The following is a 12,395-nucleotide window of genomic DNA, read 5'->3' on the forward strand; positions in this document are numbered from 1 at the left end:
TCTAAAATGCATCTGCAAAAATAAACATGGGTTTTGTAATAGCAACACCTATATGACAATTAGAAAAGTAAAATTACTTATTAATATCATGCGGTCATTGGCCCACATTAGAATTTCCCCGTTATTCTCACAATGCCTCAGGTTGTCAAACCAGGATTTAATAAAGAATCAGAATTCTGCCTCATAAAAACGTGGAAAGAGGCCAGTCTTTATCCATCAGGTCCTGTTCTCCTGGTAGCAAGAATCCCTGCTGAGAAAATAAACAAAAATTTCTCCTTTGGTCCCTGGAGATTGACCGCAGAAACTTGGGGGAAATGTAGTCTCACCCTCTAGTAACGTCAACAGCACAGGCGCACTAAACAGCTGCTCCAAGTTCCTTCTCTACACAAGCGGCTCCGCTCGCGCTGCCCTCTGGGAAATGTAGTTTCCCTCTGCAACGATGACATCTGCGCAGGACTACGGGAAGGGCTTTCTGGGTTTCTTCTGCGCATGTGCGGCTCCGCCCACTCCGCCATCTTTTGTCTGGAAATTCCGGATGCCGCAGAAGCCCCAGCGCTGCTCCTCAGATCCTGGGGTTGGATTGTGCCTCCCTGAAGGTAGGTGCGAGGGTGAAAGAGGAGCCCCGCGGGCCTCCGGGGCCCTGGGGAGCGGGACGGTCTCCCGGCACTTGGGAGGCAGAAGCGCCGTGGGCCTTGGGCAGGCGGGGCCTGACGTGCGGCGCGAGCACGGACTTGGGCCGGGCCGGGGAAGGGGCGGCCGGGCCGCGCTTGCCAGACGATTCCAGATGGTTCCGTCAGAGGACGGCGCTGCAGGGTGTATAGAAGCCGGTTCCAGATGTCCCAGGACGGGGGCTCAGGTTCGAGGTGGCGATGGGAACGTGGGTGGGGGTGTCTGAAGACAGCGAGCCTGGGAGGTGTGGGGAGGTCACGTTCCGGTTCCGCCATCGGGAACCTGGTACCGAACTATGGGACGTTCACTTCACCATCTGTAACGTGAGCGTGTTGACATTAGTGTAAGCCCCAGATCCCAGAGGTGAATCTGGGATTGTGAGGTTTGTGCAGACTGTCACTCTGTGGCTGCTGTGGTCGTGGGTGTCTCGGTGTCTCTTCAGCAAGTCACGTTTCTAGTCCCTCCTGCCCTGAGGCCTGCCTAGCGTTCCTGGTTTGAATTTACAGAAGCTGATACACAACCTTGTTTCCAGGACATTGAGTTCTAGGAAGGAGATTGGGGCACTGGATGTTGGTCCTATTTTCTTTGGAGTGAAGGAGATGTGACAAACTTTGAATGACGATGTTCTCTGAATAGGAATCCCACCTGGGAGAGCATCATTGTGGCCAAAACCCTCTCAGTACTGCTTCAGGGCAGAGACAAAAGAGTCCCAGAAAGGTGAAGATCCCAGCTTTGCACAGTCTAAACAGTGATTGTGTCTAGTGTTTAGAGCGCACCAAGGTTGGCTGATAATACCTCATTCAATGGGTATCTGAAGCTGCATGGTATCGGAAGGTTTGGGCCAACTTTCAGAAGGGAGAAGTGAATCAGACTGAGAAGGAGAGGCAAGGACCCAGGAGGTGTTACTTATTGAGGGATCGAAGGTGTTCTGCGGGGTGCAGGAATAACCTGTCACAGCTGAGAGGATCTGTCTATAGTGCTCTCTGAACAGATGCCCATTCTTTCAATTTTCCCTCACTGTTCCCAGTGTCTGAGCTCTGAAACCCAGCCTATCACCAAATTTGGCATCTAGAGATGTGCTGATGGTTCTCTGTCTTCATAGTTCTTTTCTCGTCATTCATTCAGAAATGGTTTTCCCCATATTTCTACCTTGTAAGAAAAGTGAAAAATTTAATTGGTTATGAGGAAATGTGACTTGCCCAGGGTCTCATTATTTGTTGATGTTAGACATCCTGAATTTTTTACTAGCGGTTTCCATTTTGCCACATTTAAGTCAAAGCAAGTGTTCATTTTTGAGATTATTTTTGTAATGCTGAAGTCAACTTAGAGCAAACATTGCTTTAACATACATTGCCTTAAACATGTCTGTCCTTTTTTAACTCCAGTACTTTCTTTGGATTATGTTACCTCAAAGGGTAAGTAATATAATTATTTCCCACTTAATGTCAGTAACCTATTCTTTAAAATCAGAACTTTTGGGGCCGGCTCGGTGGTGCACTGCTACAGTGCGCCGCTTGGGAGCGCGGTGGCGCTCCCACCGAGGGTTCGGATCCCACATACAGACTGGTTCCCGCTCACTGGCTGAGTGAGGTGCAGGAGCAACACCGAGGGTTGCGATCCCGTTGCCGGTCCCGGTCCGGTACGGGCGCGACACTGAGGGTTGCGATCCATTGCCGGACACGAAAAAAGACAAAAAGGAAAAAAAATAAATAAATAAAATCAGAACTTTTGCAGGAATATATTGGAGGCAATTTTACATTATTTAAAACGGGAAAATTAGACTGCCTTTCCCTTCTACTCAAAACCAATTTCTTCAATGTAATTAAAATGCTAGTGTGCTTCAAAAAGTTTATGAAAGGATTTTTATTCTCTTTTCATTCTATTTTTCCCCAAACTTTTGAAAGTACCCTGGTACAGTATGTTACTTACATATAAGGATCACTCTTTTTATGTTGTATGTTTTTAAAGTAAACACTTTGTATGTGATGTAAAAAACAATACTATGTGGTATCCTATAAAGCAAATATATTTCACAGGGCCTAGTTTCTTGTAGTTTCAGGTTTAGCCTAACTTCTTAAAAGTACATATAAAAATGTTAACCTTGCAAAAGACAGGAAATTTTCCATAGGCTAAAAGTATCTGTTATAAGATAAAGAATTGTAGCACAGCAAGGCTGCTGGCTCAAGGACAGACAAATTACTGATTTATATGTAAAGATACTGGGGAATTTCTGTAGGGAGAGAGAATGTTTGCTGAGATCAAGCTTTTGTTGGTGGATCAACTTAACCTCTTGTATATCGCATTATGGAATGTCACCTTGCTTGTTTTACTGAATGTAACCAGCCTCTATTGTTAAACTATTACCCCAGCTATGTTCTTTCTGTACCTTCCTGGTCTGGAGAATAAATGTGGGGTGAGAACCCCAGTTCATGGTTAATTTCTCAAAAGGAAGGAATGCCTCTCTCTTCAGGGTTCTGGGAGATTAACCCCTTTGGGGCTTCTCACTGCTCAGAAGAGATGGGCTTTGAGTAATCTTTTGTGGCTCCATCACCCAGGGGAAGTGGGGTGACAAATCCATGAGAGGCAAAGCAACACAATACAAAACAAAAGTTACAACTTAGTTTACTGATGTGCAAATAATTTTTTTTTTATGAATCCTATAGCCTCTGTTAGGGCTAGAAACTTCACTGAAATACATGTGGTTAGCATTCATTGTGATTGTTCAAAATTTCTACCTGTGGTTGTGAAGGTATATTTAATGTATTTGACTTGTAATTTAAGACTTTCTCCCCCACATTATTTTGTTAAATATGTTTTGAGTTTTGGTGACTTAGATGTATCATTCAGTATTTGCTGTGTAAGAAACAAGTCAAACCCCAATGGCTTAAAAAAAACAGCCATCTTTTTTTTTTTGAAGTTCTATGGATCCACATCTTGGGGTGCATTTAGCTGGGCAGTTCTCATTCTAGTGTTCCCTTTATTACAAATGTGGATTTAGTCACCTGGTATCTTTTTTTTTTTCTTGTCCTTTTTGAGACCGGCCGGACCACACTCAGCCAGTGAGCACTATGAGCGCACCGGTCATCCCTATATAGGATCCGAACCCGTGACAGGAGCGCTGCTGCGCTCCCAGCGCCACACTCTCCCGAGTGCTCCACGGGCTCAGCCCGTCACCTGGTATCTTAACTGAGCCTGTTCGATTAAAGCTGGCTTCACTCACATGTCCTGTGGTTTGTGCTGACCCTTGGCTGGGCCCTGTGTCTTCCCCAGCCTTCTTCACAGTATGACTGTGATTAAGAGGCAAGCACCAATGGCCAGTACTTTTCAAACCTATGTTTGCATGACATTTTCTAGTGTGCCAGTGTCCAAAGCAGGTCACATGACAAAGACTAGTTTATTGTCAGAGCATGATATATGAGGGCTTCGGTACAGGGAGATCAGTGTAACAGCAGAAATATACATTGTGTGTATTTTGTTTACCTATATAATCATGGGCAACATGTGCTGGGTTACAAGATGCACACTATCCAGATATTTAGGTACATAAAAGGAAGATGTGTTGTAATGGAAGCACTTTTTTGGAGTCACGTGAACTTAATATATTAATAGGGTACCACTTAACATAGCCAAATGACTTCTACAACACTAATTCTAGTAATGTCACAATGTGTTTTCCTTTGGTTTAAGGTATTGTTATACGTTTAGGCATATTGACTCATGCTAAGTCAGTAGGCTATGTATGTTTTCATTGACTCCAAAATAAATTGTATGTGTAATGTGTAGCTATTAATGTACTTGTAGCTATATCTTTAATGGAGTCCTTGTTGCCCCTTATTGAGGCATGAAGGACTGTTCTCTCACAGGAAGGCTTTTTTTTTTCCTTTTTGTCTTTTTTACTGACCAGTAACAGGATCGCAACCCTCGGTGTCGTGCCCATACCGGGGACCGGCAACGGGATCGCAACCCTCGGTGTTGCGGCCGCACCGCGCTCAGTCAGTGAGCGGGAACCGGTCTCCACATGGGATCCGAACCCTCGGCAGGAGCGCCGCTGCGCTCTCAAGCGGCGCACTCTCCAGTGCGCCACTGGGCCAGCCCTCACAGGAAGGCTTTTTGTTTGTTTGTCCTCTTCAGCCAATAAGTAGAGAGTTTTGGGAAAGAGAATGTAGAGCCAAGCCACAACAGTTCTCTCCTTAATCCACTCCAATCTCTTTTCTCCCAGCTATGCTGCCAGAGTGCACTATGGGTTTACAAGAGCAACAAAAGATGAATAAATCCCTGGTGAGTTTTTTGGTTATTTATTACTCAGTTTAAAAAAAATTTTTGTGAGCATTATGACATGCATAAGTTAAAATTGAAAATTATAAATGAGTAAAACTCAACTCAAAAGAAATGTAAATTCATAAGGTAAAGTTGGCATGTAGATATAGCAGTTTGTAAGACCTCACAGTCATCTAAGTTGAAAACAAAATTTTCTCTGGTCTTTGTGATGTCAGGGAAAAAAAGCAGACACCTTGTTTACATGGTTGGAATGGAAGTTCAGAAGAGAATCTGCCAAATTCTCTTGGAATGTGAAGACTTGGTGACAACAAATTGTGCAACACCATCGATATTAGAAAGTTTTTCACTGCTGACTTGGAAATAAACATTTCTTACTTTCTGCAGTGGAAATAGTTATCTAGTTCTAAGGCATAAATTGCTTAGTAAGCTTTTTATAAAGGTTTTAATATAAATCTAGTTCCAGATGGCTTTGGAAGACTATTAGATTCGTAGGCAAAATGTAGAATTATAACCTAAATTATAGTCAAATCCAATGAGTGTTTTTTAGTCTTTTTCTAACTTGAGTGTGTGGACTATGCATAAAGCAAATGTACTTCACAGGGCCTGGTTTTCCAAAGCCTTTCAGTTTCAATATTGACCTTGCAAAGGACAGGAAATTTTCCCCAGGCTATAGTCTCTGTTGTTAGATAAAGAATTGTAACATGGCAAGGTTGCTGGCTCAAAGACAGACAGGTTATTGACTGATATGTAAATATACTGGGAAATTGCTGTAAGAAGAGAATGCTTGCTAAGATCAACCTTTTGTTGGTGGATCAACTTAACTTCTTGAAAAATTGCATTATAGAATGTCACCTTGCTTTTCATACTTAATGTTACCAGCTTCTATTGTTAAACTTGTTAAACTGTACTTAGAAAAAAATGCCACCTGTGTTCTCTTCCTGTAACTTCCTGGTCTGGAGAGTAAATGTGGGAAGAGAACCCCAATTTGTTGTTAATTTCCCAGATGGAAGGAATGCCTCTCTCTTGAAGGTTCTGAGAGATTAACCCCTTTTTGGGGCTTCTCACTGCTCAGAAGAGATGAGCTTTGAGTAATCTTTGGCAGCTCCATCAACCAGGGGAAAAGGGGTGATGAATCCGTGGGAGGCAAAGCAAGAAATGGTGGCCCCGATGTGATGAATTCTGGGTCCAAGGGTCAGAGACTGACCTGCCAAGACTTGGAAAGGAAACGAAACAGGACTTCTGCCACTCATACCGACCAAAGGGAGTTCCCAACAAAAGGGAGGCCCCAATGAAAGGGGGAAAAGAAAGAGCATGCCTAGAAAAGAAACAGGACGTCTACTCATCCTGTCAAGAGGGAAATCCCAGTAAGGGGTACTCACGCCAGTAAGGGGGAATCACAGAGGTGGCTTTCAATTAAGTGATTGCATGCCTGCTGCAGTTTCTAGCTAGGGCTTTACCTGGAAGTTTTGCTTTCTTTCTCAATTTTTCTATCTATTCTTGCGAGTTATAGGTAGTTTACTGTCTAAGAGGGAAGTTCAACATAGTTCATTACTTCTATGTCTCCTTAAGGCAGTAGTTTTAAAGTAACTAACCATCATCTAACTAAATTTTATTGATTATAGTGGTTTAGAAATTTTTTCAAATTGCTTTAAAAATTATTCAGGACCTTAACAAAAGGAAAAAACGTGTTTATGCCATTAAAGAGGATGAAAAACAATCCTTGCCACCTCCTCCTCCTGTCCCCCTACCTCCACCTTTGGAGTCAAACAATTCATTTGTTCTCTTGATGGAGTGTTGTCTTAAAGAAGGACATAACATGGGAGTTGATGCTCATCATATCTTTCCCATTGTAAGAACTGGGACTCAGTCAAGACATGAAAACCTCTCATTCTCCTTGTTTGAAAGATTTAAGAAGAGCATAACAGAAAATGGCTTACATAGTACTTTTACTAAAGAATACTTAGAATCAATTGCTAATGGGTATAATATGACCCCTTGGGATTGGAAAACACTTTGAAAAACTGTTTTCACTCCTGCTCAATATACTGTATGGCTACAAGAATATCAGGAAGCCTTACATGCTATTTCACTCAAAAATTTATAAAATGAGGTTCAAATTAGTATGGACATGTTACTTGACCAAACAACTAGAGCAGCCGTAAAGGCTTGGGCCAAAATTCCTGAGACAAGATCTAAACTTCAACCTCTTGCTTCCCCTGATGTGTTTTGGATACAAAGATTAGATAAGACTCAGCCACTGTTGACATTATCTGTTGAACAAAAATTAATTACAGATTTGGGGGCTGATGTTACCATAATTGCTAAAAAGGATTTGACTTCATTATGGAAAGTAACTTCACACCAGTTACACTTACTGGATTAGGCAGGTTCAAAATCCCTTATCTAAGTAAAAATCCTTTGCTGTGTACTGGCTCCGAGGGACAAACTTCCTCCATTATGCCTTATGTTCCAGATCTACCTCAAACTCTAGGGGGCCAAGACCTCCCTGCTCAATGTGATATTTCTATTGGGACATCTCCTTCAGAATTTATCATGATGGCCATGGCCACGTTCCCACCATTCAAATTACAATGGACCACTGGTCCTCCAGTTTGGGTGGAACAGTGGCCTCTTAAAGGGGAGAAATTAAATCAAGCTAAGCTACTTGTTAAACAACAGTTACAAATGAGACATTTAGAGTCATGGCATAGTCCCTGGAATACCCCCACTAAATCTTTTGCTACTGTTGGACAGGGACCCACTGTGCCTTATATAGATTTTATTAACCATCTTCAAGATGCTATAACTGGACAAATTGACAAGGCTCATGACAATCCAGAACTGCTATCACAAGTTTATTTACATTTAATCAAACAAGTTAATAATGCTGATTTACAAGTAGCTCCAGATAAAATTTAAATAAAGGAGCCTTGGAAATACCTTGGTCTTTAAATCACTCAGAGAAGTATACGGCCACAAAACATCTCTCTCCATATCCAGGAGCCTTTTACTCTAAGTAACTTACAGAAATTACTTGGCCACATTAACTGGCTCCACCCTTCTATGGGCATTCCTACTTATCAATTATAACATCTGTTTAATACCTTGAAGGGAGACCCTGATCTGTCTTCCCCTCCTTACTTATCTGAAGAAGCAAAATTAGAATTAAAACAGATTGAATCCTTTTTATGTTCCAGACAATTAACACATATTGTTAAATCTCAAGTCATTTCATTATTTTAAGCACCCCTCATAGTCCCACAGGTTTGCTTTGCCAATTTCTTTGTCAAATAGGAGTCCTTGAATGGGTTTTCTTACCCCATCAACAACAACAAAAAAATTATATACTAAATTAGAACAACATATTCATTTACTCACTAGGGGAAGACACTGTTGTCAAGTACTTACTGGGTATGATCCTGATATTATTAATCCTGGTCTTTCTAAAACTGATTTTTATGCTGCCCTTGAACAATCAGAGTCTTTACAGAAAACTATGGCTGGTTTTGTTGGTAAGATACAATTCTCATTACCCCATGATAAAATTTCACAAGGACTTGAAATATTGCCTATACAATTAAAATCCTGTTTATTAAAATCCTCAAGCACTAACTGTGTTTATTTATGGTTCTGGCAGATCATGGAATTGGCAATTGCCATTGTAGCTTTACAATGTTTTTACACTCAGCCACTTAATTTAGTAGCTGACTCTGCCTATGTAGTTAGAGTCTTACAGATAATTCAAGCTGTATCTATCCATGAGGGAAATGATTTTCTTTTGTTTGCAATGTTTTGACATTTACAAAAACTTATTCAAAAAAGACATCATCTTTTCTATGTAACTCACATGTGTTCTCATTCTGGTCTTCCTGGCCCTTTATCAATTGGAAATGATATGGCTGATCACTTTGTTATGTATAATAATGTCTTATAGAAAGCTATTGATTCTCATCAGTTTTTTCATCAGGGTGCACAAGCTTTGGCTAACACATCAGATCTCTTACAGGCACACTCAAGATATTGTTCATGCTTGTCCCGATTGTCAGAGGTTTTCTAAATCTGATTTCCCTGGAGGAGTTAATCCTCGAGGAATAGAAGGTAATGAAATTTGACAAATGGAAGTTACTCATTATTCCACTTTTGGACGTCTTAAATATTTACATGTTGCTGTTGATACTTACTCTGGTCTTATTCATGCCACAGCCCAAACAGGAAAAACTACTAAACATATTTTTAAAAATTGTCTTTCTGCCTTTGCCACCATGTGTATTCCAAATCAAATTAAGACAGATAATGCACTGGCATACAGCTCCAAATTCTTTCAAGTATTCTGTGACAACTGGAACATTAAGTATGTCACAGGAATCCCATTTAACCCCACTGGTCACATAACTAAACAAAGGAGGCATAATATAGATATAGGACTGACCTCTCATGAACAGGTCTTTAAAGCTCTGTTTACATTAACTTTTTAAAACTGTAATTCCTCCAAATTAACAGCCACAGAATGACACTTTATGCCTCCTAAAAAGAGACCTAGACCCTTGGTTTTATTCTGCCACCTGCCAATGGGACCACAATGGTTGGGACCTATCGAATTGTTAACATGGGGGAGAGGGTATGCATCTGTTCTCTCACCCACAGGCCTGCTATGGATTCCTGCTAAGGCTGTTAAAACTTATGTGGAACCCCAATCCAGATGAGGAATTGAATCTGATCCCAAAATCTCAACGCCTCGCCATCACACCTCAATCCATCTCACCGGGGATGGTACACATCAGACCACCAGTAATGAAAATTATGACAACAAGCTCCAAATTGACTGAGGGTAAATTTAAAAACTTCAGCAGTCAAATAGTTTTCAATAGCTCAGCCCTTAAGCTCAGTCACTCATTTGAGAAACAAAAACTAAACTAAAATCTACCTGTTTAACTAGATGGTCTCAAATTTTCTGGTATCCAGATGGTTATCTTAAACAGACTTGTACATTCTCTTCTACACTCATCTAGATATTTCTTCACAAAATCCTCTGGTAAAGTTCTATGCCATTTTTTAAAAAAGGAAAACTTCCTCTACATCTTCTTGAAAAGGCTCGCATACTTTGCTTTACAATGTAAATTTGTTATCTTGATTTATTTAAGGCCGGGTGAGGCCTCCCCAATAAATCTTTTTTAAAAAACACAATCTAAACCTGACTGTCCTTTTTACTAGTGAGCTCTTTTTTACATCTTGGACAAAACTTATAAGATACTTGTTTGTTCTTGTTTATTGCTGCATATGTGTGTGTGTAAGCTGTATGTTATGCCTATATGTTCATGTCTGTATGTGTAATTGTGTTGTTTGCAAGATACCAAATTGGCTTAAAATTAATGCATGCTCATTAAATAAATAAGTATACCTTTCAAGTTCATGTGACTTAAATTTTCTAAAGTTTTGACAAATATATTTTCAAAAATTGATTTAAACATTTTACGTAAATTTGTCTGTAGGTCAGTATATCTCCTTGTTATCTCAGCTCTGCCTCCTGGCCATGCTGGGAGAAACAATATCTTTTAGACATTATCTTTGTAAATACTGCCCTCTGTCTTAAGCTCCACATGGCTCCAAATGCTAGTGAAAGGAGACCTATGCCCAATATCCCATAGGCCCGAGTTAACATTAACTGATAAGGGTATAGACCTAATACACCAAGTTTGGGGCTGGGAAACCATAAATATGTATTTGGTAAAAACAGCTAAAATTCAAACTAGGCTTTATATAATTTGCTCTGATAAATGGACTCTTATTTACTAACCTAAATGTATAAAAATGTTCTTCTCAGCACCCATCATTGCCTGGGTTTATCAAAGAGGATTACTAGAGGTCTTTTCACTTGACTGCTCTTAATAGAAAATTGAAAGAGGTTTTCTTTGTCCCTTAGATAACTGGTTTAAGAAACTTATTTTGTGATAATTTCTTGTGCTCTCTGCCTTCGAAACCCTTTGTCACTTTGGGTTTACTTTTTGTAATAATTTGTGATTTTATTCAACAAAGTGTTTTAAGCCTTTTGTTATTTGACAAAGCTTTCCAAAACTGAAAGCTCAACCTTTTGTTTTAAACTAACTTTGAGGAGTTCCAAGGGCCCTGGAGTTTCTCAAAGGATATATAAAAAAATGTGTCAAAACTAATTGGCTTATTTAATAAATTACACTATATGGGAAAGCATTGTCAATACTGAAGGTTTTATGGATATGTGCTCCAAAATCTTGTAAGGTTCTTAAATATTTGTGTTTTGATATAACTGCTACCGGTCATAATCTTGGTTTAATTATAATTTTAAAATGTTATGTCTTCAAATATTTCATGGAAAAACTCTTATAGGTACAGTTTCCTGACAAACTTTGAGTTCATAGCTTTAAAGTAAAGTTCTAAAATTCTAATGAAGAAACTGATGGGTTTGTGAAATTGTTCACTATGGTCAAAACAACAAAAGTTAATTAGTGAACTAATTAAAAAGAATTATGGGTTTTTACAATTTCCTTGTTTTGAAAATGTTTTATTTTCCAAATCTAAAAACACTCTCTCTTAAGCTATCTATAACTAACAACAGTTTGGTAAAATATCATTTAAAGCAGAGATAAAAGTATTTGTTTTCTCCCTATTTGATCCCCCCCAAATTTAATAACTTTAGTGTCTTTATGGTTATTATGACAATGTGGCTATTTTTTATAAATTTAATGAAAATTAACTCTATAACAGGATATAATTTAAATTTTTGGATATAAGATAGCATGTCTCACTTCTAAGTTCTTGCTCCTCTTTCATGTTGCCTTAATTTGGCTTCATCCTGCTGTTCTTCTTTACCCCCCAACACCAAGGGATTTATACCAAGAAAAGTAAGACCTTTTCAATCAAGATATTGGTCATCAATGCTTTTATGAGAAATGCCTTGATCATAAAGGGGGAAATAACATCTTCTCTACAAAAGCAGTTCTTTAAATTTTTCTGGCCTTAAAAAGGGTGTTTTTAACTTGGGTGAGACATTCTGTTCCTAAACAAAAGACTTGTAATTGATCAAAAATTTTACAAAAGACTTGATGCTTTAAAAATAGTAATGTCCTGTACAGGTGAACATTAACAAACTCTCTGGACTCAAAATCAACTGTTATACCAAGCCGAATCCCATTCTGGAGTTTCAACAACTGGTAATTATACCCAATTCACAGCACCTGGAATGATGCCAATGCAGTCACTCTGAGATGATATCATCAGCCCTCACCTGAAGTAAATTAAAAGGACTTGCCATGCTAAATGATACCAACTTTCCTTTAAATGATTTTGTCTTAACTGTGAAGAGCTGATCTATAGCTTTTCCTTTTTCTTTTAAACAAATAAAATGGGGGGGGGGGGGATGTGGAGTATGTATAAAGCAAATGTACTTCACAGGGCCTGGTTTTCCAAAGCCTTGC

At 39.5% G+C, this 12,395-nt stretch overlaps 1 protein-coding gene across 1 annotated transcript in view; it reads left to right on the forward strand.

Moving 5' to 3' along the window:
• Window positions 1-516: 516 nt before the first annotated feature.
• LOC103604382 (zinc finger protein 665-like) overlaps window positions 517-12,395 on the forward strand; it is a 28,972-nt gene continuing 17,093 nt past the window's right edge. Inside the window, exons 1-2 of the mRNA XM_008588943.1 lie at window positions 517-596; window positions 4,889-4,947. Coding sequence (XP_008587165.1) covers window positions 536-596; window positions 4,889-4,947 — 120 coding nt within the window. The 5' untranslated portion in view covers window positions 517-535. The remainder of the gene's footprint in view (window positions 597-4,888; window positions 4,948-12,395) is intronic.

The sequence above is a fragment of the Galeopterus variegatus genome, unplaced genomic scaffold (assembly GCF_000696425.1).
Source record: "Galeopterus variegatus unplaced genomic scaffold, G_variegatus-3.0.2 Scaffold5109, whole genome shotgun sequence".
Lineage (NCBI taxonomy): Eukaryota > Metazoa > Chordata > Mammalia > Dermoptera > Cynocephalidae > Galeopterus > Galeopterus variegatus.